Below are 27,455 nucleotides of genomic sequence, written 5' to 3'. Positions count from 1 at the left end.
GTAAGGAAACAAATATTGCTATGCATTGCAAATAAATACATTAAACAGAAAACAGGCTATGACTGGATGCTTCCATTCTTTATTTTTGTAGCCATCTACAATTGAGTTTGCAGAATAATTTCTTTTCAAGGTGTTTTTGAGTGCTGATGAGTCATATAATCTAGATGGCAGAGTGTGGATTGTGCATTAAAACAGTGGTGTGGGAGTGATCTCTTAGTTTTGCTTTTGTGTAGAAATCATGGGATACAGTTTCATTCATCTTAAGGTGTCTTCTTAGAGCCAAGCATCATCAGGCCCCTTCTTACAAATATACTGTTTTTGTAGATCACAGTCTAATGCATTCCAGCAGTTTTCATAGTAGCAATCAAAGGTCATCGCACCACAGTTGTGGTTCTCTTTATAACTTGGCTCATAGTAATTCCAGTAGCTGAAAAGAAAAGAAACAGCAGCACTAATGAATCAAAATTGGATGTCTACCTCACTGGTTCCCCATGCCTTCTACCATTAAAAAGATGTCCAACGCTTTCTCTCTTAACAGCCACCCACAATTGGGATTTTTTCTCTCCCCAGATTTTGGAATTCTAACCATGTAAAAAAAGCTGTGGTTTAAGACTGTATGTGAGGTTTGATACATAAGTAGCAGTCAAGTACAACATTCCTTGTTGTCCTACAGTGGACATGTGATGGGATGTTTGGTCCAGCCAGTCAAAAACTTCCCGTTTCCTCCTGCACTGGGACATACTTCCTTTTGCATGTGACTAGAGGTGGGCATGTCCTTACCTGTCCAGGTAACAAAAGGTCCAGGCATGCAGCACACACTCTCTCTTTTTTTGGCTTCCTCCTTTGTGGGACAAGGAGCTTTTTAGCTAGAGATGCTCTGTTGCTTTCAGCCAACAGAGGACAAAGGGATCTATCTCCATATGGGATAGTTGTGCATGTATATGCTTTGTAACTAAATCTGCCTACAGGGATCCAGCTGTGAATTGATGATGCTGTGAGTAAACTTCCTTTATTGACTTTAAATAATATTTTTGTTTGTTTATTCTTTTATAAGGGATATAAGGGGTCTTACCAGGAACATACAATTCAATTCTGAATTGTATGCTATTGAGAGGCTTAAGCAAAGCCTGCAACCAGGTACCTGCTGTGTGTTAAAAGGAGAATGTAAAACTCTGCAAACATGAATTTGACCAAACTGCAGCAGGCAATGGAAGACAGGAGTGCCTGGGGTCATGAAGAGTCGGACACGACTAAAAGACTAAACAACAACAACAACAAAACTCTGCAAAGTTATATAACGTGCTAGCACAAGTGAGGAATGATATTAATAAACAATATATCCTCTACAGCCTCCCTGAACATTCCCACATTCTAACCATTTTTTAAAAATCCACAGCAACAACTGTGGGTCAAGACTGTCTGTTTTCTTTTCACATGTAGTGAGTGATTCCTCATAGGAAACTGCAAAAAAAGTGAGGGTGTCACTATTGAAGGCTCTTTGGTGCACACAGGAACTTTCAGTCAATTTATTTAACAATTTTGGGCAGTATGCAATGCAGTACTTCTGCTATTGCCAGGATTTCCATTTCTGCGACGGAACTGCCCCTCTCTCCTCTCCATATGCACCCACATCCTCCTCAGATCTGCTATCTATCATTCTTGGTTTTGGAGAGAGGGTTTTGGCAGAGAGATCCTTACTCTCTCATAGCAAAGTTAGCCCAGTAGTGATTGTTCTGAGCATATGAAAACCTTGTTAGATTTGCATCCGCCTTCATGCATCTCATCTCACCTCCATCACCCACCCAATGCATGAGAATAGCAATGACACTATACAGAAACAAAAATAGCTAAGTCTACAACTGAAATACAAAATATAATCTATAACCACAAAGCCACTATAGGGTTGATTGAAAAGATATGATAACTCTCTCATATATATCTTATCAAAATCTAACATGAAGGTTCTAAGTTTTTTCTAATCAATTATCCATACAGTGGTACCTTGGGTTACAAACACCTCTGGTTACAAGCACTTTACAGATTCCGCTAACCCGGAAGTAGTACCTTGGAGTTAAGGACTTTGTTAAGGACAGAAATCGTGCAGTGGGGGGGGGGTGAGGCCTGATTAGCTAAAGTGGTGTCTCAGGTTAAGAACTGTTTCAGGTTAAAAACGAACCTCTGGAATGAATTAAGTTCATAACCAGAGGTACCACTGTACCAGAAGTTACGCTTATTGTAACTTCTGGTAATGCCTTGCATTCTCCAGTGTCCATCGTATACTGAATCAAGTCCCACTACACAGCACTAAAATTCTGTGGTAAATGTATTCTATAATTGTCATGAGACAAAGGTTCTTGAGAGCAGAAGCAGTAAAACCTACAAAGCCTACACAATCATTCAAGCCTACTGTTAACTGTTAACAGCAAACTGCTAAGTCACTGTGAATCATGACTCATCTTGAGTGATGACTCATTCTCCCATAAAAGTAGCCAGCCTCTTTGTGTGTCTCTGTGCCAGTGTGTGCCTCAACCAGTGTGTGTGTGTTGTGTTGTTGCAGACAGAATGGCTCCAGGACTCAAATAAATCACTAACTAAGACTGTGGCTCTGTGAAGAGTCAGATAGCTGCTATGAGCACTCTGTGTATGCTCTTTGACTATGCTGTTTATGAACAAGTTTATTTTCTTCAGTAAAAGTTTTGTTTTGTTTATAAAGAAGACTCTGCTTTCATTAATTTACTCCCTCATTTTTAGCTCTCTGTGAATCTAGTAAATTGATATTAGTAATAATTAGTAATGGTGTAGTAGGTGTTTTTTACTCCCATGAGATGTTTGGGTGAGATCTGCCCTTTGATCAAGTCTAAGATCACATACAGCAGTGGTTCCCAATTGGTGGTCCATGGACCACCCACCCAGGGGCTCCATGGTGTCATTCACATAACAAAAACTGCCACAGAAATATCAAAATGCTCAAAGGTACATTTTTGAAAAGCAAGGGCTCTGCAGTACTTAGCTAACTGGGAACCACTGGCATACAGGGTTTAAGTTCCCAGCTAGTTATACAAGCCCACTGCCCATTTGTAAAGTTTACTCAATACCTTTGCCAAAAAGGATTAGTGGTTGGTATTGGGTGCATCAATAGAGATGAATACCAATGGATTTTGTTCCAGGAGACATTGCACAAATTGAAAGTGACCCTCTGTTAATCTGGACTTGGCCAAGGAAATTTATGCTCTCCTTCCAGTCTGCAAGGATCCCACATCTTCTTGCAAGACAAAAAGACCGGCTGGCACCCTGGGAGATTGTAACAACAAGAGTCTTTAAAGACACGAGTGTTAAACCTCTTTTTGCCAACATCTTAACTGGCAATGAACGCTCGTTTCCCTCTTCTGTTCCTATAATAACGGGAAAAACACCTAGCCGGGTATCCCCTGTTCCACCTGCGACCCCAAGTGCCCATCTAGCTACGTTGAGGAATGATCCAATTGCAAGCGGAGATTGGAATATCCCTGAAGAGAGAAATCTTATCTCCTCTTATGGAAAACTCCCTTCAGAAGAACAGCAGGCTATTCTCAATAGATTGGATCTACTCAAACAAAGACTCCTAACACAAGGGGACCCCTCTTGTCTCGGGAAGTGTGCTGTCTCCCCGGGGCTAAGATCCAAGATGTAACTGAACGACTGCAAGGAATCATAAAACCCACTGACAAATACCCCTTCCTCTTGGTTCATGTGGGAACCAATGACACTGCAAGCAATAGCCTCCAGAAGATCAAAAGAGATTACGAGGCTCTGGGCAGGAAATTGAAGCAATTAAATGCACAAATTGTCATCTCATCTGTCCTCCCAGTTGAACGACGTGGCCCAGAGAGAGAGGGAAAAATAGTGGAAGTGAACAACTGGCTTCGCAAATGGTGTAAACAGGAACGGTTTGGATTCTTAGATCACGGAATGCAGTTTCTTGAAGATGGACTTCTGGCAAGCGATGGGCTGCACCTCACAACGGTTGGGAGGAATGTTTTTGCAAAAAATCTCAGAAACCTCATCAGGAGGGCTTTAAACTGACTAATGTGGGGGAGGGAGACAGTGCTCCTGAAGGTAGGAGTCTATCAATTGATGAAGATGATCATCCAAATGTCATAGACCGAATGGAGCAAACAGCACGCAGACCTAGTGGTGGGAGGAAAAAATCCTTAAATAAGAGACACGGGGGAATGATTAATGGACTTCAATGTCTGTACACTAATGCGCAAAGTATGGGAAATAAACAAGATGAGCTTGAGCTCTTGGTACAGCAAACTAAATATGACATAATAGGAATCACTGAAACCTGGTGGGATAAGTCCCACGATTGGAATGTAATAATGGAGGGATACAATCTATTTCAGAGAAACAGACCAGACAAGAAAGGAGGAGGAGTGGCGTTATATGTCAGGGATGTGTATACCTGTGAAGAGATCCAAGATTTAGAACCTCAAAGCCAAAGTGAGAGCATTTGGGTCAAAATTAAGGGAGAGAAGAATAACAGTGACCTCATTGTGGGAGTTTACTATAGATCCCCAAGCCAAACGGAGGACATAGATGATGCCTTCCTGGAACAGATGGCCAAGCATGCAAAAGGAAGGGAGATAGTAGTAATGGGGGACTTCAATTACCCGGATATTTGTTGGATGTCAAACTCAGCCAAGAGCATAAGGTCAAACAGATTCCTCACTGGCCTTGCAGACAACTTCATTGTCCAGAAAGTGGGAGAAGCAACAAGAGGAACAGCCATTTTAGATCTGGTCCTAACCAATGTTGATGACCTGGTTAGTGGGGTAGAAGTGGAAGGATCATTAGGCGCGAGTGATCATGCTCTTCTGAAGTTTACTATACAGCGGAAAGGAGCAACCAAGCATACTAGGACTCAATTTCTCGACTTTAAGAAAGCCGACTTCATAAAACTTAGGGAAGTGCTTGGTGAGATCCCATGGACAGTAATACTAAAAGGAAAGGGAGTTCATGATGACTGGGAGTTTGTTAAGAGGGAGATAGTAAAAGCACAACTTCAGGCAATACCAATGAGACGGAAACATGGAAGGTGCCTAAAGAAGCCAGGGTGGCTATCTAAAGAACTTTTAACTGAGTTAAGATTTAAAAAGGATGTGTACAAAAAATGGAAAAGGGGGGAAACCACCAAAGAGGAATTCAAACAAATAGCCAGCACGTGTAGACACAAAGTCAGAAAAGCTAAAGCACAGAATGAACTCAGGCTTGCTAGAGAGGTTAAAAGCAACAATAAAGGCTTTTATGGGTATGTTCGTAGCAAAAGGAAGAACAAAGAAACAGTGGGGTCACTCAGAGGAGAAGATGGTGAAATGCAAACAGGGGACACAGAAAGGGCTGAACTCCTCAATGCCTTCTTTGCCTCAGTCTTCTCCGATAAAGAAAACAATGCCCGACCTGAAGAATTTGGAGCAAATGATTCAGCAGAGGAAACACAGCCCAGAATAACTAAGGAGATAGTACAAGAATACTTGGCTAGTCTAGATGTATTCAAGTCTCCAGGGCCAGATGAACTGCATCCAAGAGTATTAAAAGAACTGGCAGATGTGATCTCAGAACCACTGGCAGTCATCTTTGAGAACTCCTGGAGAACAGGCGAAGTCCCGGCAGACTGGAGGAGGGCAAATGTTGTCCCTATTTTCAAAAAGGGGAAAAGAGAGGACCCAAATAATTACCGCCCAGTCAGTCTGACATCAATACCAGGGAAGATTCTGGAGCAGATCATTAAGCAAACAGTCTGTGAGCACCTAGAAAGGAATGCTGTGATCACCAATAGTCAGCATGGATTTCTGAAAAATAAGTCATGTCAGACTAACCTGATCTCGTTTTTTGACAGAATTACAAGCCTGGTAGATGAAGGGAATGCAGTGGATGTAGCCTACCTTGATTTCAGCAAGGCATTTGACAAGGTGCCCCATGATATTCTTGTAAAGAAGCTGGTAAAATGCGGTCTTGACTATGCTACCACTCAGTGGATTTGTAACTGGCTGACTGACCGAACCCAAAGGGTGCTCATCAATGGTTCCTCTTCATCCTGGAGAAGAGTGACTAGTGGGGTGCCACAGGGTTCTGTCTTGGGCCCGGTCTTATTCAACATCTTTATCAACGACTTGGATGATGGACTCAAGGGCATCCTGATCAAATTTGCAGATGACACCAAACTGGGAGGGGTGGCTAACACCCCAGAGGACAGGATCACACTTCAAAACGACCTTGACAGATTAGAGAACTGGGCCAAAACAAACAAGATGAATTTTAACAGGGAGAAATGTAAAGTATTGCACTTGGGCAAAAAAAATGAGAGGCACAAATACAAGATGGGTGACCCCTGGCTTGAGAGCACTACATGTGAAAAGGATCTAGGAGTCTTGGTTGACCACAAACTTGACATGAGCCAACAGTGTGACGCGGCAGCTAAAAAAGCCAATGCAATTCTGGGCTGCATCAATAGGAGTATAGCATCTAGATCAAGGGAAGTAATAGTGCCACTGTATTCTGCTCTGGTCAGACCTCACCTGGAGTACTGTGTCCAGTTCTGGGCACCACAGTTCAAGAAGGACATTGACAAACTGGAACGTGTCCAGAGGAGGGCAACCAAAATGGTCAAAGGCCTGGAAACGATGCCTTATGAGGAACGGCTAAGGGAGCTGGGCATGTTTAGCCTGGAGAAGAGGAGGTTAAGGGGTGATATGATAGCCATGTTCAAATATATAAAAGGATGTCACATAGAGGAGGGAGAAAGGTTGTTTTCTGCTGCTCCAGAGAAGCGGACACGGAGCAATGGATCCAAGCTACAAGAAAGAAGATTCCACCTAAACATTAGGAAGAACTTCCTGACAGTAAGAGCTGTTCGACAGTGGAATTTGCTGCCAAGGAGTGTGGTGGAGTCTCCTTCTTTGGAGGTCTTTAAGCAGAGGCTTGACAACCATATGTCAGGAGTGCTCTGATGGTGTTTCCTGCTTGGCAGGGGGTTGGACTCGATGGCCCTTGTGGTCTCTTCCAACTCTATGATTCTATGATTCTATGATTCTATACCGATGAGAGAGGAGAGCAGGCGCTCCACGTCCCACACGGCGTCTCCATCAAATGCCTTGATAATTTCTCAACCTGCTACCTTGTTACCCCCTACTGATCTGAATCAGCAGTCACCTGTTGACCAACAGCACCATTCTACCGTGGAGGAAGTCGATAAACTCAATACTCCCGTCTCAGACCTTATGCCCAATCAAAATATGGAAGTTGATGACTCCTTTGCCTCAATGCCTGAGCTAGAATCTACCCTGTCTGAAGATCACCAGGAAATGACTATGCATGCACCATCCTCACGTTCATGTCCCTTAATACATCTGCGTGATAATTCTTCTCCATCTGCGCAGCAACTACAAGTGATGGCTGGAACACCTCTGAGCGCTACCCTGGTTAAGACTGATAACTCTGACGGATCTACCAGTGTAGCCCATCAAAGACTTGTTACTACTCACCTCAATGAACTACATCCGACCTCACCAACTTTGCCTGATTCTTCCTTCCCGGCAAAGCCCTTCCTGTCTGTTAATGTTACCAAATCATCGATACAATTAACACAGAAGAAGACCTTATCCGCACAAACTAAAATTACTGATTTCCTTATGGGTCCTCGTTCTACCCCCAAGAACCCATTAAACAACTCAAAGTGACAAATACCGGGACAGCACAAGGACCCGACATTATCAATACTTAGCTGGAACATTGCTGGTTGGAGAACCAAAAAATCAGACCCCGAATTCAGGAAGTACATAAATTCATTTAAAATCATTCTATTCCAAGAAACATGGGATGAGGAAGAGATCACCATAGACGGCTTTGATCTTCTAACACTTCCGGCCTCCCCTTCTTTGAAAGGTGGACGCCCCAAAGGGGGTCTTTTGATTGGGATCTCACTCCAACTTCGCGCCAAATTCACTCTGGTACGGGCTTCCCCGCCTTTTGCTCTATCTGGACTGATCACAGAAGGGAAGTCCTCATTACTAATTACTAATGTTTATCTCCCCCCTGAAGGCTCAGCGCCTGATCTTGATTGGAGATGGGAATCATTTGAAAATCACCTACTGTCATGTCATACCAAATGCCCTAACTCGTACTCCTTAATTGGGGGAGACTTTAATGCTCGTATTGCCACAAATTGGGACCTACTAACCAAGTCCAAATGGTGGACTCCCCCATGTTTGGACAATTTTGACTTGGAACATGCCAGAATTAGAACTTCAAAGGACAACAGAGTAAACAAAGCAGGAGTGACCCTTTACCAAATGGCCATTCGCCTGAATCTAGTATTTTTGAACGGCACCTTCCCCCCCGATATACCGGGGGAGTTCACTCACCTGGGACTAACATCTAACAGTGTTATCGATTACTTCTTGATCTCCGCAAATCTGGCCGTTAATGTACTTTCCTTCCAAGTTGAAAACCAACATTTCAGTGATCACCTCCCAATAGTGACCACTTTGTCATTGTTCCGGTGCCAGAACGACAATAAACACTCAGTCCTTCTGGAAACCTCATCATCGATCAAAATAAGAGGGATCAAATGGTCGGAGGCTGTGGCCCAAAAATACCAGGTTTTTTTCCATAGGGAAATCACTGCCTACTTACCTCAAATAACTACTGATTTACAAGATTCCAATTCGGTTTTGAAACTTTTTAACCTTCTTATAACAAACCTTACCACTTTTTTTACATCACCTCCTCAAAAGGCGAAAGTGGCGTATTGCAGTGCTAGGGCCCCTTGGTTTAACACCTCTTGCAAACAAGCAAGATCCCTTCTTTGTTCCATCTATAGTGAATACAAAAACTCTAATGCCCAGGCTCTACCATCCTCCTATTTACAAGCCAAAAGAGCATACAAACAGACTTTAAAGCTGGCCAAACGCGAGTGGCATCAAAAGCGGTGGCGAGCCTTGATTGCGGCCTCGAGATCCCGCAGACCACAGGAATTTTGGGCTCTGATAAACAAAAGAGGAAGGAAGTACCCACTGACAATTATCCCTGCGCCCACATGGGAACAATTCTTGAGTAAATATTTCTCCTTGGCAGAGGAATCCAACTCATCCACGGAATTCCGAGCCGACCATCTACCTTTGTGGCCCTCCACCGACCCAGACCTGATAATGGACTTGATATTAGATCTGAAAACGGGCAAAGCCCCCGGGCCGGATCTAGTCCCTGCTGAGGCTATTGTTGCGCAACCGAGGTGGTGGGCTGAAATTCTGGCCAAAGTCTTTGATGCAATTAATTCTACGGGGCTTATCCCTAGGTCACCCTTGGGGTGTCATCCAACTCTAAATTTCTATTTATGTTTATGATTCTATTCAAGAGAGTGAGATTCATCTACCCTATCTTACACATTTACCGGTACTTCATCTGCTCCTGTTATTTTAGGTTAGAAATTGCTGGCTATTCAGATTGTTTAACTGAAGAAAGTAGGAAAAACCAGTGGGCCGGTAAGATACAATCTAAACCAAATCCCTTATGAATACACAGTGGAAGTGAGGAACAGGTTTAAGGATTTAGGTTTGCTGGACAGAGTGCCTGAAGAACTATGGGTGGAGGCTCGCAACATTATACAGGAGGTAGCAACTAAAACCATCCCAATGAAAAGGAAATGCAAGAAAGCAAAGTGGCTGTCCAACGAGGCCTTACAAATAGTGGGGGAGAGAAGGCAAGCAAAATGCGAGGGAGATAGTGAAAGATACAGGAAATTGAATGCAGATTTCCAAAGAATAGCAAGGAGAGACAAGAAGGCCTTCTTCAACGAGCAATGCAAAGAAATAGAGGAAAACAACAGAATGGGAAGAACCAGAGATCTGTTCAAGAAAATCGGAAATATGAAAGGAACATTTCGTACAAAGATTACCATAATAAAGGACAAAAGTGGTAAGGACCTAACAGAAGCAGAAGACATCAAGAAGAGGTGGCAAGAATACACAGAGGAATTATACCAGAAAGATATGGATGTCTCATACACCCCAGGTAGTGTGATTGCTGACCTTGAGCCAGACATCCTGGAGAGTGAAGTCAAATGGGCCTTGGAAAGCACTGCAAATAACAAGGCCAGTGGGTGATGGTATTCCAGCTGAACTATTTAAAATTTTAAAAGATGATGCTGTTAAGGTGCTACACGCAATATGCCAGCAAATTTGGAAAACTCAGCAGTGGCCAGAAGATTGGAGAAGATCAGTCTACATCCCAATCCCAAAGAAGGGCAGTGCCAAAGAATGCTCCAACTACCGCACAATTGCACTCATTTCACACGCTAGCAAGGTTATGCTTAAAATTCTACAAGGAAGGCTCAAGCAGTATGTGGATCGGGAACTCCCAGAAGTGCAAGCTGGATTTAGAAGAGGCAGAGGAACCAGAGACCAGATTGCAAACATGCGCTGGATTATGGAGAAAGCTAGAGAGTTCCAGAAAGACATCTACTTCTGCTTCACTGACTATGCAAAAGCCTTTGACTGTGTTGACCACAGCAAACTATGGCAAGTTCTTAAAGAAATGGGAGTGCCTGATCACCTCATCTGTCTCCTGAGAAATCTCTATGTGGGACAAGAAGCTACAGTTAGAACTGGATATGGAACAACTGATTGGTTCAAAATTGGGAAAGGATTATGACAAGGCTGTATAATGTCTCCCTGCTTATTTAACTTATATGCAGAATTCATCATGCGAAAGGCTGGGCTGGATGAATCCGAAGCCGGAATTAAGATTGCCGGAAGAAATATCAACAACCTCAGATATGCAGATGACACAACCTTGATGGCACAAAGGGAGGAGGAATTAAAGAACCTTTTAATGAGGGTGAAAGAGGAGAGCGCAAAATATGGTCTGAAGCTCAACATCAAAAAAACGAAGATCATGGCCACTGGTCCCATCACCTCCTGGCAAATAGAAGGGGAAGAAATGGAGGCAGTGAGAGATTTTACTTTCTTGGGCTCCATGATCACTGCAGATGGTGACAGCAGTCACAAAATTAAAAGACGCCTGCTTCTTGGGAGAAAAGCAATGACAAACCTAGACAGCATCTTAAAAAGTAGAGACATCACCTTGCCAACAAAGGTCCGTATAGTTAAAGCTATGGTTTTCCCAGTAGTGATGTATGGAAGTGAGAGCTGGACCATAAAGAAGGCTGATTGCCGAAGAATTGATGCTTTTGAATTCTGGTGCTGGAGGAGACTCTTGAGAGTCCCATGGACTGCAAGAAGATCAAACGTATCCATTCTTCAGGAAATCAGCCCTGAGTGCTCACTGGAAGGACAGATCGTGAAGCTGAGGCTCCAATACTTTGGCCACCTCATGAGAAGAGAAGACTCCCTGGAAAAGACCCTGATGTTGGGAAAGATGGAGGGCACAAGGAGAAGGGGACGACAGAGGACGAGATGGTTGGATGGTGTTCTTGAAGCTACCAGCATGAGTTTGATCAAACTGCGGGAGGCAATGGAGGACAGAAGTGCCTGGCGTGCTCTGGTCCATGGGGTCACGAAGAGTCGGACACGACTAAACGACTAAACAACAACAAAACAGATAACTGCAGAAATACTTTCCTAAAGAGAGGGTAGCTCAGCTTTAGGTTCTTGTTAGTCCTTTTGAAGCTGAGCTGAGCTAATCAGCACAAACCATTTATAAGGATGCCTTCAGCCTCTTCCGAATCACTGCATTCACTATGTTAGAGAAGCAAGAATAGCCTTCCTGCCTCTCCAACCTTGTGAGAAGAAGCAGGCACTCATCTGGATAATGATGTGGAGGAGTACATATGTAGATCTTTGGTAATAGAGAAAAGTGCATGGCAAAATATATTTGGAGAGGGAAAGGATCAGTTATGTAAACAAAACCTGCAACTTTTTGGAATGCATGCCATTAACAAATGTTTCTTCAAAAACTTACTGGACTGCAGCCTCCATTCCTGACAGCCACGACCATTTATTTCCCTTGTTTTTAAAGACTCCAATCCAAAAAATCATTTTACGGTGTTTTACTTGCTTGTTTATAAAATACTAGGGTGGGGAAAAAGAAAAACAGAAAATCATCAGTAGGAATGAGAAGCCAGGCACTTCTCTAAAAGCTTTTCTAGACAATGTCCCTTTCTCTGGGAGACTGCAGCACTTTACCAACATTCAGCAGGCCTAAAACAAACACATTTCAAAAGGAGGAGGTGTCACCTTTGAAGACCCAATCCACATTTTTTGGGGGGAAGCAGTGATCAAAACTATACAGTGGTACTTTTATTCTCAAACGCCTTGGTACTCAAACACCTTGGTTCCCAAATGCCGAAAACCCGGAAGTAAGTGGTTTGGTTTTGGAACGTTTTCCATAAGCCGAACATCCAATGCAGCTGTTGGCTATTGTTTCCAGGGCACCTGCACCAATCAGAAGCTGCGCCGTGGTTTTCGAACATTTCAGAAGTCAAACAGACTTCTGGAACAGATTAAGTTTGGCGCTTTTGTTTTTGCTATTTATTTTGCCTTTTTGTTTTTGAGGATTTTTAGCTTAATTTGTTTTTGTGACTGTGTGGAACCCAGTTCAGCTACTGATTGATTGAGGGTGTGACTCTGGAAATAGATAAAAGCATCCTGTCCAAACAATGACTATCATCAATGTGGGTAATAAAATAATAATAATTTTAATTTCTATCATCTACAAAACTGTCTTATTTATTTTATGGTACAGTACATTGGTTATTACTTTCACTTTATGGATCAGTGGTCTTGTTAGATACTAAAACTCATCCTAAATTGCTATTTTAGTGGTTGTTTTTAAAAGTCTGGAATGGATTAATCCATTTTGCATTACTTTCTATGGGAAAGCGGGCCTTGGTTTTGAAACGCTTTGGTTTTGGAACTGACTTCCGGAACTGATTAAGTTTGAGTACCAAGGTACCACTGTACATAGTATTCCAAATATGGTTGTATCAAGCACCAAGAATAATTGTGTACTGACGATGTGCTACTGTGCCCCGATCCAAATTATGATGATGCTGAATGATGATGATGGAATAAAGGAAGAATCCCAAAGAGGAAATGTTGCAGTGAAGGGTAACTTCACCTGCCCTCACCGAGACTGGCTACATATGTCCTCCAGTCATGACAGAGAGTTAAAATTTCCAGATACTATAAATGACTGTGCCATAGAACACTTCATCTTGGAACCATCTAGTGGGACAGTGACCCTGTGAAGCAAATACTCCAATTTCTGCATCCATGTTTGTTGGTTTGTTCCAAAGCTACTGGAATAAGTCTGGTTGTGGTATGCTTGATGGGTTGATGATGGGGTCTCATCTATGTCTGTGCCCTGCAGCACCCCAGTAGCCCCTCTGCCTGGGCTAAGGGGCTGCGAGGGGCTATACCTTGCAAGCTCCTATAGTCATCTCCATGATACTCTCATGCCAGAGGGTTAGGGTGGTGAGGGAAACCTTTTTCCTAAGCACTCAGTACATCTCAAAGAGCAGAGGAAGAATCTACAGGAAGTCCAAGGGATAGATTTCCCTCAAGTATCTACTTCTCCTCTTCCTTCAAGACCTCCTTCCTGACTGCCAGCATCAGAGCTCAGCAGCTCTAAGTTACCTCATTGAGTCCTAGATGGTAGCAGCTGGTCCCTGCCCCACCCACCCTTTGGTTTGACTGATGGAGTTGCTGTCTTGGCTGCATACAGGTAGATATGACCTTCTTAAATGGATAGTGATGATAAGAACCCTTTGACTCTAGGAGATCCCCTGTCTTTTCTATACGCGGCTTTGATGCTCACCTGTTCTTCCTTTGTTTCCATAGAAATGAGGTGGGCGCCTTCCTTCTCACACTTTTTTTTGGAATCCATCCATGTTTGTAGCTCAAGAGAAAAGAAATAGAAGGCCCTTGAATATAAAACCCAACCATCATTCAAGTTTCTAGTAAGGATGTCTTTGAGTCAAGCAGATATGGAGGAAGAAGAGAAAAAGAAAACAAGACAGGGAATTTAAGAGGAACAACCTTGTACATCTTTGCATATTCCAAATATTTTTATTAAGTTCATTTCTGCAGCCACATAACATATATTCACCTAGGAAGCTCAGAAATATTAAAACAAGAACAACATTAACTCTTCAACCCCTTCATGATGCTGCAGGAAATACCGGTGGGAGGGGCATAGCTGGAACAGGGAACACAGTGAAGAACCTTTTATTTGAGGGAATAGACAAAAGATGCATGTTCCTTCACAGGCCTTATCTGAACCCCAGGGGCCTCACCCACTTGTTTCCACCTGGATACTCAGGGCAGCATCAGGGCAGACTTGAAGGTTGGGAAGGGGGAGTAGCTGTGGTTTATCAAAATTCTCTCTCTCCAGGCTAACTGTCCAGTTGCGGAGGTGGGGAGGGCAATCTAGAGTGTGTATTCCTGGCATTGGGCAACTGGTACAGATGAAAGATTCTGCTGGTTTACCACCTAGTTTGCTGCCCAGCAGTCTCTCTGCCTGAGTTGACAGGATGGATCCAGTGGGCTTCCAATGGCTCTGGGGGATATTCCAGCTAATCTGACTGGTGCTCCTGCCAAGCTTTGGCCGAGCTCTTGAACAACCGAACAACAACAACAACAACACTTTATTTATATGCTGCCCATCTGACTGCGTTTCCCCAGCCACTCTGGGCGACTTCCACAATTGGACACCAACCATTAAAAACTTCCTGGAACAGGGCTGCCTTCAGATGTCTTCTGAAGGTCAGATACTTGTTTTTTGCCTTGACATCTGGTGGTAGGGAGTGTCACAGGGCAGGCACAACTACCCAGAGGGCCCTCTGCCTTGACTAGGGCCATTGACACAATTGGCCCTGAGTGCCCTCCCCTATGTCATACACCAATCACCCCACTGCCCAGCAATCTCTCTGACCAAGTTGGCAGAAGTTGCCTCGGAAGTGCTATTCAAGAATCCCTCTCCCATGGGTGAATATAATAAAGGACAGGTCTTTTAGTTGACCTGTTTTGATTGTCTCTTCTATAGCAAAGAATGGCAAAGTCTTTTCTTTCCTCACCATAGAAGCTAAATCAATTCAGCAGATCAGGAGAGCTGAACTGAATATATCTGATGTTTCCCTAGGGCGGCCCCATGCAAAGGAGAGCAGCACTCTGCTCTGGCTCTAAGAGTATTCAGCTGGGGGGGGGGGCTTTCAGCTGGGGCAGACTCAGGGCAGGTTCCCACTGCACTACAATTCTTCAGCATCATAGGGTAGCTTACCAATTTCTTTTTGCAGTTCTTCATTTTTCTGGGAATAATACCGCATTTCCTCTGATTTGTTTTGAGCCACAGCGAGTATTTGGAAATCTAAAATATTAGAAACAGTTCAAGGGAGTAGTATCTGAAATAACAATCTGCAGATATTAAGAAACCACGTCCAAACATTTTAAAACTCTCTATCCTAAAACAAGAAGCAGAGCTCCAGGATGGGGTTCTTATGAATATGAGGGGAGACTTGATTCTCTGTGGCTGAGATCACCAATGAAAAGCCTCAGAAGACCCCTGCAGCTGGATCAGACCAAAGACCCATGCAATCTGCTATCCTATTCTCATATTAAAAGTGGCTCATGAAGTATATTTTATGTTCCCCTCCTATGTTTCCCTTTCTGCAGGGAATCACAGGGTCACAAACCAATTTTCCACTGAGTCACACAGTAAAGCCAAATATGCAAAGATTACTTTACGGTTTTCAATTATGCTTTCTGAAATCTAAGAAAATACAGGCACCCAAACTCTTTTCCTGATGAATATTGGGTTGCATTCCACATAGTTCTATAGAGGACGTTATGTAAGTGAAGGAATTTCTCTTTGTGCAATGCAATCTTCAGCCCCTTTCCCTCTAATCTGTTCTGAAGTTTCCCCCTCCCCTGGGGAGCAGTTTGGGTGATGGCATGCAGGGAGAAGTGGGGGAAAAGTTCCCTTGTGCTTGTGCTAAATCTTGCACTAGCACAAACATTGTAAAGTGCAGTGTGATGGGAGAGGACAGCATTTCTAGTGGGGAAATGTGAAAATCACAACTGTCTGCTTTTCTTCCTGCTGAGCAATGAAACAGTGATAAACTCTATTGGGTGATGAGTTTCATTGAATGTTTTGCTCACACAATATGAATCCCAAAGTGAACTAAAGGAATTGAAATTTGTTTAAACTAAACATGTCCTAGGGAAAGTGAGGACGTGCATATAAAATGCTTACCATCCTTGTCCACATAGAATGGTTCCATTCCAACAACAAAGGTACGAATCATGTGCATTGCCTCTTGAAGCTCCTCTCTTCTTTGCACTTCCTTCTGATCTAAGGAGGAGGTAGGTAGAAAAGAAATGAAGAAATTGTGTTCTAGCCCACTACTCTGATGAGCTAGAAGAGGGGATACTTGGTTTCAAACTGCTTTTAATATTGATTTGAATTGCTGACTTCTAACGTGCCCCAAGATCTTAGGAAGAAGGATGAATAAAAAAATCAAACCAACAAAAACATGAATACGAATTCTATTAATATTTTCTGGCCTCAGCTCTTCTTTTGGGGGTTCCCATTCCTTGACTGTGGCTGCCCTGGTAGCCTGAAGTCCTGTTTTCATTTACCCTGTTGCTTCTGTCATCAGATGGTTTGGCCTTCCTTTGAGAGCTTTAGATTTTTGGGTGTTCAGATACACCTGTCCTCTTTGTCCTGTGGACTTGCATTTCCCAGGCTGTCTCATGCTCTGCTGTATGCTTAGAATGTGCAAATTCTTGAATCATTTGGTTCCCTCCCCCTGAGCTTTGCTTACTTTGTTGTGCCCTTTAAAAAAACCAATTAGCTATGCAAACAGGTCATGTGTTCATCTATCCAGTGCTTTTTTCTAGAAAAAGGCGCACTGGAACTCAGCATGAATGCCTCCCTAGTTCTCTTAGAATGGCATTGACGCCCATCTGAGAGGTGTGATAACTGAGTCCTGATGAATTCTGATTGAAAAAAGCCCTGCATATATCTTGATGTTTAGGTAGGCTCTGGACCCACCCACATTAGCCATGGCCTTATCCTTCAAGGGACTGGAGCCCTAGCAGAGGGCAGGGTGGTGAGGACCAGGAATGGGGGCTCTCCCCCAGCAAATAAGGATTAGTTTGGTAAGGAGCAGAGAAAGGCAACTGGGAAAGAGAATTGTCCAGGGTGTTCCAGGGACTTGTGTTAGCCTGTGCTTCTGTTCCAAGTGCTGGAACTCACTCATTCAGGGAGAACAAAACAGTGTCATTGCTCTCACTGGGTGACAGCTGTAACTCACTCCCTGAATTCAAAGAGAGTTGAAGAGGGTAAATGGAAGGTGGAACCTGCCATCTCTTTTTGGAAATGCTTTTGGCATTGAAGAAAAGCACAAGACAGTAGTGTCAATGTACGCCAATTATGTACTTACACAGAATGTAAACCAGCAGTGTCATGGCAATAAGGATGCAAATCTCAAGTATGATAAATCTTTCACCCGTTGGAGACTGGAAGAAGTTAACCAAGTCCTGAAAACCAGATGCTTGAAGAAACAAAATTCTACTTTAGCCATCAGTAGCCAACATACCCTTGCCACTCAAGGAAAAAGGGTTTCCATATGCTGTGGCACCCATCAGTCAGAGACAGTCAATTGTTCAGGGGGTGGGCACTTGGGAGGATAAGCAGGTGGAGGAAGCAAAGCGAGATGGTTTTCTGCTTGAGGAAACGTTTCTGACCAATTTCTGGATCAGAAGACAGTAGCCTTCGATACTAAAGGACTTTCTGCTCCCCAAACAAATGACAAGATGCTCCCTCTGTACACATAATGCCACACACAGAAGCTGGGCTGGACTGGCCCTTGGCTGATATTTCGATGCTGCTGATGGGACAGCAGACTAACTGAGGAGGTGCAGTGCAGCTTGTGTGGTCTACCCATCTCTACCCACCCCAGCACCTGCTACCTGAGGCAACTGCCTCATTCTGCCTAATGGTGGAGACATTCCTGGCTGCACACAGTAAAGGAACACCACAGCAATCGGCAGAGTGGGCTGAATCCTGGGGTTTCTGTGGGGCTTAGTGGATCTCTGGCACCCAAAGAGCTGTGTGTTCTACTCTCTGCACTCCTCCCTAGCACAACATGACTGGCTCCACTCCCTGCCTGTCTCTCCATCAACTTCCCTTTCCCGTGCATTCCTCTACTTTATGAGAAACCTCATCCCATATGACTGTGCTGTATACAGACCAACAGTTTCTTTTGCTCTTGCTTTACGCTTTCTGAGCGCTAGATGTCTTCTGGAGGCTGCACGCTTTGCAGGCGTTGGCTTCCCCATCCTCTCAGCTTTGTCTGTGAAACAACAAGCTATTATAACATGGAGGATAAGAATATGAACACATTGGTTGGATGGTGGGTGTTTAACCTTCCAAACTCAAAGTCTCCTGTCAAGCATCAAAACAGTATTTGCTTTTGTTGTCCTGCACTTAATCTCCCTATTACAGGAACATAAATTTTAAAGTAGATGCACATCTACAAATGTCAAGGATTTCATTGGTACAAAGCTGAAATGCACAACTTCAAGTGAAAAATGGGTCTCAATGAAGCATTTCCAACATTACACTTTGGCGTCTATTAGTTTATTAGTATTGTTCAATCCTTTCCCATAAATACATATTTGAAACATCTCTCTCTTTTCCTTTTACTGGATCAATCTCAGTTTTAAATCAAAAATATATTCCATATGGATTCCAAGGAATTTTAAAAAAATGTTTTAGGTAATATAGCCCATTCTCATTTTGCATTCTATTTCCTCTAAGCTCCTGGACATCTACTTTCTAGGACTTCAGGAAGCATCTCCAAACAATAGTTATGGGTTTGATCCATATGTTCACTCTATATTTATTTCACAGTGTAAATCAAATTTGGGGCAATCTTCTTTGGGGAAGAAATGGGTTGATTGTACATCAGCTGATAAGATCAGATGGAGTGTTTTCAGTTCTGCTAATATTTCAGCTGAAATCTCAGTTATTGGTGTGTGCTAAAAAGAAATATCTTGCTTTGCAACATTTATTGGTGTTTATTTATAGGCTATCTGCTTATGTCAGGATTACTTACTGCGCCAAATTACCATGCCTAAAGGTCCAAATGCCTTTCAATGTTGTGTTTGTCCCTTTTGCAGCACAACCAGAGCTGTTTTCATTAAGATACCAGCCCTCGGGCTGAAAGTGGCTTCCTCACAATACAATATCAGATGTTCACTATTTAATAGATTGTGTGGGATCTATGAGGTCTTCAGATGTTCCTGGGTGCCAACTCCCTCCATCACAGGCATCATTGTCAATGGTTGGGGATGATGGGACTTGTAGACCAGTAACATCTGGAGGGCCACATGTTCCTCACCCTTTAAGAAAGGTATATACATTTAATTATATAACTACCTCCTGATCATGAGAAAAGATGGAGTCCTAGATCTGGTCTCAGTTGGATGCATGTAAATCCAATTGAGTCTAGCAAGACTTTGGAGACCATGAGTTGGACCTGGAAAAGAAACAGAGGGAAGCTGTTACACAGGCTCTCCAAGTGTGCCACTTCATTTTCTTTTTGCAAAGACCCAGCCTGACATCTGACGCTGCAGCTTAAAGAAAGAAAGAAGAAGGCTGTTGTCTAATTTTGTTTTGAAGCCATATAAGCTAGCAAATGGGTTTTCCAAAGACTTGTATTTTCTGGATCATGATCTGGATCTGGTTTGATAATGACCGCTCCCCGCATAAAACGGGGGGCGACCTTTGCGTGGATGCGTGCAGCCCTGGATCTGGAGTGGCTCCATTCAGCATAGGCTTGGCTTTGCCTTCCCTCAGGTGGGATACCTGGAGGTCTCCGCCTACCCCAGTCAGTTGTCCAATCCCACCTGGGGGAAGCGTTGCCAAGGAGATCAGGCCAGGTGGGGGAGGGATTACATGCCCACACAATAGAGGGAGGATCTTACCTGGGAATCCTCACTTGGCTCCAGAGCTTCTCCCACCCTACCCACCCTCAGTTAATGCCTTATTTTGCAGGTTAACTATTCTTACAGGTATGCGGGCGCTGCTACGTTAGGGTCGCTGTCAAAGGGCCGGAAAGGAATTTCCCTGCATTGGCAAGTTTCGCCTTTCCCGTAGCAAAACGTCACAACTTTGGCAGTTTCAGGCCTTGGGCGGAATCCTTTTGTCCATCTTCCTCTTGCAGCAGCGATACCAGGTTTCCCCGTTAAAGGGGTTTCTGAAGGGAGGCTTTGACCGTACGCCGAAAAGTCTTCATTGCTCTCCCCTGTGGCAGCGGCATAACGGGGGTGGCTATCTCTGCTTGAACATATGTTCTCCAGAGCTGGCCCATCCCCCACACAAACACTGGATAACCCTGATTGCTCCCTAGGTCCCCGGCTGGGGACTGGGGAGGGAGAACGCCCAATGCCTGAGCCAAGGTCTACCCACATTTGAAATTTAATAAAGTTGTGGCCAATTTAATCCCATAGCACATTGTCTTGAGTCGTTATTCCACATGACGGGGGGGGGGGGGGGCGCTCGGGACCTGGGGACTCCGCCTGTCCAAGCAAACTGGCTATTTGAGAATATAAGGAAACTGGCTATTTGAGAAGAAGTGAAAGCAACTTCATGGCTTGGCCAGCTATCAAACACCTGACTGCATGAGGGCTAGATGGAGGAACCAGTTGTCTGCAAACAAAGAAAGTAACCTTACGTTGACCAAACTGCGGATATAAAGAAAGAATGCACATTCTCACGCCCACGTGTGTTGACTCCCAGGTCAGATCAAAGGGTGGGAACGGAATTACATCATGAATTACTTCTGTAGCCAGCTTGGCATGAGACCTACTCTATGGTCTATATAAAGGCCAGCAGCTGAAGGAGACAGGGAGATCTTGATACATTGTTCTATGATCCATTTCAGAATGTGAAGAGAATGACCCTCTGCTAGTCTGAAATGTCCCAGATAATCCTTACAGATCTCCATCGGCTTGGGAGACATGAAGAACTGAACCTATTCTATCTGTATTATGATTATTGTTGCCTAAGATCTTTTGATTATTGATTATGTTGCTAGCTTTGCAGTTTATTCAAGTTGCTGTTGGCTTTATATTAGACTCTATTCTACGTTCCTGATCAATTTCTTTGCTAATGTTTACCAATTAATAAAAGTTTGTCTCTACCTAAGAGTCTCTGTTCAGTGGAATGCAAAGTACCTCTTGGTTGCCTGGTGGTTGCTATTGGCCAAACACCCAGTAATACAGTGATACAACTGGTAATACAGCACCTGTACACAGCCCTCAAATGTTCCACCACTCTGTTTCATTGGATGACCCTGAGTTCTAGTATTTAAAAGAGAAAGACCACTTGTAGTTTCTAAAAGCTCCTTATCATTTAGCCTCTTAGTGACCTTTTGGCCCTGGAATGAGACCCTGCAAATATCATAGCTTGTAAGGAAAGTGTTCAACCTCTCAGACCTCTTTCTGTTTGGATACCTTGGTGTTGTCATGGAACAATCTTTTCTCTAATTTCTTCCTAAGGGTTTTTCATCCTTCCACTGGCTACGAACCACCTCCCTTGTGATGTCAGGCATTCCAGAACTCCTCCCATTTAGGCTATACCATTTCCTGATTGGCTGCTCATTTTATCCAATCAGCATTCCACAAAGAGCATAAACCCAGGAAAATGTTGGTTTCAGATTTGCTATCCTATCTTTCCCCCCAAAAGTTATTAGTTTTGTTTTTTATTTAGGCCTCGTACATATTCCTTCAAAGCATATCCGCCAGAAGAATCCTTACTCCTCATAAACTCTGCTAGTAATATTGGAAAGCTTTCTATCTCAACACTTGTACCAGGAAATATGGCAAAGTGCATTAGTGTAAATCTTCATCTGCAAAGTTAAAGCACAAAGAAAAGGAACAGAAGCAGTTAAATTTCAACATGTTTGGTCTACATTTATTTTGTCTCGCAGCATCAGCCTCAGGGATTTCATTAATCACCAGTTAAAAATAATTTCAATATATTTTATTGTTTTCACATTTAACGTCATAAAGTTAAAAAAATCATAGACATGCATAGAGTAGAAATAAAAAGATAAATTTAAGTACGTATTTATTTATGTTTTAAGAATACCCTCCTTTCTACTCGCACTAAAAAATTGAGTTACTGCAGCACTGGTGCTGGTCGGTAAGGAAATTTTACCATCAAGAAAGATGAATTATTGCACGGTAGATATAAAAAGGTTGACTACCCATGGGCTAGATGATTCACTGAAAGTTAACACTTTAGGGTCAGTCAACATCTGTTTTTGCTGCTGAGCTAAATGCTGTTTAAAAGTGAGATCCTTGCTTATAAGGCAAGGTGTAAAATATCATTTTCATGTACTAAAACTGCTAAGGACCCTTTAAAATCTTTGTATTCACAATCCACCTGGGCTAGACTGGTTTTTACCGCTTGGACCCCATAGGGAGTTACAGTCAACTCTTTAATAACCCCTTGGATATTGAGGAAATATCAGCCCATCTAGACTGACACAGGTCAATTCATGCCATTCTCACAGAAGCCCATTCTGATGAATCATTTTCTCTTGAAGCTTGATTCCTCGGAGTGGGAGGTACCGTTATATATTGTTCACTTGGCTTTTCTCCTTCCTCCCATGAAGCTTCCTCAGACTGCACCACACACACTTGTGCTGTTCTTGAGATGCGACCTGTCCGCCATTTTCTGTCTTGGAGCAAGCTACAGTCTTTCTTAAGATGTCCTGGCTGTTTACCAAAACAAAATAACAAACAAACCAAAAACCAACAGGCCACTCTGAGACAAAACTCTGAAACCTTCCCATTTAGGGGGGGGGGGTTTCCTGTTATCACCCAAGGTGCTGTTTTCCCACTCCTCCTTTACGTAATTTGACTTTCCAGAACTTACCATCTTACCAGTGAACAGGGTGCACAGAATTCTCATCCAGTGGCTCACCAGAAGTCCTCACATGTTTCAACTCCCAAAGCTGACCTGGAGTCTCAGATCCTCAAGAGGTTTACCCATGCCCAAATAATATAAAGAAATGGTTTTGTCTTCACACCACTGCAAGAAACTGACCTTATAGTGTTATATTAATATTCCATGCAAAGCAAAATAATCCACGGTTGGGATGGACTTCCTTTTTTGTTGGAATTCATAGTTGTCAGGGATGATTGGTGAGTGCTAGAAGAGATAAGAGTCCGGGAATTCAGCCATATTTACAAGATTTATTGGTTTCTTCCAGCTATTTACACAGAGCTCTGAGAGTCAGCCTGCATCATGGTGAGTCAGTTGCAGCGACTGGAGAAGCTTTCGCTTTCTTCCAGCATAGCCACTTCCTGAACCAACCCCCCTTCCTTCCTCTGTTACAAGAGGGGCTGGGCCCCGGAAGCTGCTCCCCCCTCTCTGATTCATTGCTTCCTGACAGCCTTTCGTCACCCTCCTCGTCCGAAGAAGTACAGCTTGCTAAGCAATGGAGGCGTATCTCTATAAGTTCCCATTCTCTCCCCCTTCTCAGCCTCCAATTCCCTGACAATAGTCTACATGCAGTTTGGCAAGTGAGCAATTAGTGTCTCCACAGCAGCCTGGGAAGACAGAGCACAAAAGGAATCTGCCTAGAGATTGTCGGAATTGGGGGACTGAAAAGCCACCTGGCTCAGCCCCAGCTAGAGCATCTCCCCTCTCAGCTTTGCATCCATTGACCTCTGCACCTCTGACGTTCATCAGTGACTCAAGCTTGCAGGCTTGAGCACACATTACTCAGCAGTGTAAACTGCGCAACAGAAGAAGCTTGAGGCGTGGACGCATACTAAACTATGCATTTATTATACATAAATCAGGACAAAGAAAACATGGCATCTCTCCTTGCCATCTTCTTGGAGAGAAACTGAAAAACAAAAGCAATACAGAGAGGAAGTTCCGCTCACGCCAGCAATCTGTGCTGGAATGTAAACAGACATGTGACATGTAACAATCCCACATATCTGCAGCAAAAGGTGGAATGGAATTCCCAACAGAGATAAGAGGACCCAGCAACAGCTCAGTGATTGGCTGAGGTCCCTCATATAGGCAGCATGACCTATGATACGGAAGGGGGGGCATGCCTTCCTTCACCCTTCCACCGGTCACCAGAGAGTCCGAGGTGATGACCTCAAGGGCACCCAGCCCCACATGGACCCCTCAGCCCCCACACCATTACACAAGCACCACACTCTACCCCAAGCCCCATAAATAAAGTGCCTTTTCCCTTTCCTACACCGATCCGCTATTACGGGTGAAATAAGCCCAAATTCTTATGCCTTTTTCCCGCTCTATCTTTACTGTGGGTTGACCGTATGAAGCTGTATTCCCTATTCCTTTCAATGCCTGCGTTATACCCAATCAGAACCATGCATTCGCTTTGCAGAGCTAGCTCAGTGAGCTCCTGCACGCCTCATTTAACCTGTTGACAAGCTGCTGACGGCTCCCCGCTGGGAGAACAATGGAACCGAAACTTGTGAACTCATAAAAGTGTCAAATCTTGCTACAGTGTATCTATTTTGTTTCTGACTTCAATTACCAATATAAACTGGACTAAAAAGGACTAAAAATCTTTAGAAATTCGTATAAAATCAACCACAACTCCGATCTCCTTGCTTTTGGTGCCGATCGGCTCAGTCTCTTCAGGACTCCATGACACCTCCCCTGCCTCCATGATCCCTTGAGCGAGGTGTCACGTACTCAGGAAGACCCTAATCCGGTCAAATCGCTCTGCCAAGCCTTCCCTCCGGGCAATGTGGCAGACTATACATACATGGACCATTGTTTTCTCATCACCGGTACTCAGGAAGTGCTTATCTGCGCATATCTCCAGCTCTGCATATTCCCCCTCCCTCTTCTATATGTTAATCCGGTGTAACTCAACCTCTCTTTAATGTATTCATGATGTAACTATGATGTATTTTGCACTGTATTCTGGGACATGGAGGGAAGTTTTAAAAGTTCGTGTCATGCCTTTCCCGCTGTTCAATCTTGCCTTGAACCTGTTGCGCAATAAACTTGGATCTTCTGCAGCTTGCTCCTGTCTCCGGCTGAGCTCATTTTCCTCCGCAGGGACCTGCGGACTTAGTCCGACGAGCTGGGTGGCAGAGTAGCCCCGCACCCAGATTTTACCATAACACCTATGACACTGGTTGTTGAGGAGTGTTAGTGTGGTGTGGTTAGTGCTGAGGAGTTGCTGAGTGAAGAAGTGTTGTATATAGCAACTTGTATATAGCTTGTATGTTTACTGCTGTATATAATAAACTACAAGAATCAAGTTACTAGTCGGCTTTGTTCCTGATCATTGTCCTGCCTGGGAAATCTCCAGTGTTGCCTAAGAAACGCTGCAATGCTTTGCTATACTCTGCTAAGCTGTGCAACAGGCGGAAGCACTTCAAAAGTTCACGGGCTTCAAAGTTTTAACATTTTTAACATCCCATCAGATTGCTAGATCAATCCAAATTACTTCAAATAATAATCCAAAGAATTTCTTCAGCTTTGCAGGTTTTGGAGAAGTAACTGCTGTTGGCTGGAGCTTGAGGTTTTTCTTCACTGGGTTGCATTGGAGCATTTACCCGGCGACTTGATCTTGTTGGGATTTTTAGCCACCCACGCTACTCCAGTCCATAGCACCATGTTGTTTATATCATGTGCGTGTCTGAGAGCTGAGACAGGAAGTCTCAGCATTGTTGGGAGTTTAGTTTCACATCTGTGTGTGATGCTGTTCTGTACTGCTGCTGAGAGAGCACAGACATGCTGATGGATTCTTTATATAAAGACTGTAAAATAAAGTAGTTTAGAGCTACTGATTGACTCTTTCTTCTGCAATGAGATGCCAGAAGACGAGTGTGCTCCTCTCAGGAGGGAGGGGTCGCTTATCACCAGTCTCTCTGGACTGAGGGAGATTTACAGCCAGAGAGTGACCACCGGAGAGACACCTGGTCTTGGGAAGGTGGCGGCCTTCCCGGTGTTTTTTCCAACAGATCTCAACCCCCCCCCCCCGCTCCTTTCAAAGCAGCTGAGGAGCGAGAGAGACCTCGCATTTCAGGTTGCAGGACCCTGAGAAGCCTAAAGAAATTACTTTAGGTTTTTTTAGGGGAGCACGTCGCCTTAGTGCTTCTCCTAACCCTCTCGCGAAGATTGGGCCTGTCAGAATGATCAGGCTTACACTCCCTCCACCATTCACACAGCACCCAGAAGTCCAAATCCATGGCTTCGAGTTACAAGAAAGGAGATTCCAACTAAACAGACTACCAAGATTATATCATTTTCTCAATAAATAATTAAGATATCAGTTCTTTATTCTCCTTGGCTGGGTATGCAGGACAGATTGAAGCAACCACAAACAATTCCAGCCATCAATCATGCAAGACGTAGCAGGAGAGGTCCCCGGCTTGGCTCCTAGGGTGCTAGTCCTCAGCATAGACCAAGCTATTCACACCTTGTAAAGGTGTGATTCAGAACAGCAGAATCTGTTTACTTAACTCAGTTGATGGCCACTTTGCATAGGAGCCAACTCCTAGGGGCAGAGGTCCCTTGGCCCCCACCCAATAAAATATTTGAGGGGAGCTGCCAAATATTTGATGGGCATTGTCATTCAAATGATGTGTGTGCACTGTTTTGTGATCAGTTATGCAGGGTGGAGCTTACCTGCTCCACCCCCAATATTTTATTCAAGTTGGCACCCCTGCCACCATGAATGGCATGAAAGCACTTCTGGTTTCCTGCCAATGGAACAGGGAACACGAGTCTGATCTCCAGACAGACTCGAGCCTCACAGATATTAGAGGGGAGCGTGCTAAGGCAAGTTGTGCCCCCCTAAAAAGCACCACTAGGGTGTGTGGTGTGTTGAACAGTCTGTCGGAGCGCCAATCTACCACCACCCCCGGAAAAACCGCTGCGAAAGGGCAAGTGGAGGGGGGAGCGGTTGAGAGCCCTCTCAGCTGCACCATAACTCTGTGGGACGAAGCCTCAAGCTGCCTACCATCACCAGGCTATTCTCAACTAAAAATATTCAAGCTAAAATAAAAGGGTAAGAAGAATTCTGCATCTTCTACAGTTTTGTTTGAAGAAAGAAATATAATTAAATTGAAGTTAATTAGACTGAATTCTAATGTTACATGGGGGAAAGTTGCAAGTTGGAAAAATTATTTTACTAAAACTCACAGACAAATGCCTGCTGATGAGCCACCAAAACCCATTCTTCACTGATTGTCAATATCAGGGGATTTTAAAAGTGGCTACGATGCTGTGTTGAGAGACCTAAATGGGAAGGTGGTGCGAGACTCGTGGGAGCATCAAGGAGCCCTAACACCATCATTTCAAACCTTACGCTTAATATTGTGGAAAGGAAAGTTTTTAGCAACTGAAATCTACTCAATAGGATATTATCACTA

General features: G+C 43.8%; 2 protein-coding genes across 2 annotated transcripts in view; both read right to left on the bottom strand.

Moving 5' to 3' along the window:
• Positions 1-21,606, bottom strand: part of LOC128420552 (CD209 antigen-like) — a 46,069-nt gene extending 24,463 nt beyond the window's left edge. Inside the window, exons 1-2 of the mRNA XM_053402153.1 lie at positions 21,519-21,606; positions 19,441-19,540 (exon numbers count right to left, since the gene is read on the bottom strand). The gene's annotated coding sequence lies outside the window, so the exon portion shown is untranslated. The remainder of the gene's footprint in view (positions 1-19,440; positions 19,541-21,518) is intronic.
• The window catches only part of LOC128420556 (CD209 antigen-like protein A), a 188,593-nt gene continuing 161,189 nt past the window's right edge, over positions 52-27,455 (bottom strand). The window contains exons 3-9 of the mRNA XM_053402161.1: positions 18,251-18,352; positions 17,441-17,551; positions 16,249-16,347; positions 15,277-15,363; positions 13,816-13,967; positions 11,959-12,068; positions 52-427 (exon numbers count right to left, since the gene is read on the bottom strand). Coding sequence (XP_053258136.1) covers positions 274-427; positions 11,959-12,068; positions 13,816-13,967; positions 15,277-15,363; positions 16,249-16,347; positions 17,441-17,551; positions 18,251-18,338 — 801 coding nt within the window. The 5' untranslated portion in view covers positions 18,339-18,352 and the 3' untranslated portion in view covers positions 52-273. The remainder of the gene's footprint in view (positions 428-11,958; positions 12,069-13,815; positions 13,968-15,276; positions 15,364-16,248; positions 16,348-17,440; positions 17,552-18,250; positions 18,353-27,455) is intronic.

Source organism: Podarcis raffonei, chromosome 9 (assembly GCF_027172205.1).
Source record: "Podarcis raffonei isolate rPodRaf1 chromosome 9, rPodRaf1.pri, whole genome shotgun sequence".
In the NCBI taxonomy this organism is placed as follows: Eukaryota; Metazoa; Chordata; class Lepidosauria; order Squamata; family Lacertidae; genus Podarcis; species Podarcis raffonei.
This window is presented reverse-complemented; position numbering and strand designations above follow the sequence as displayed.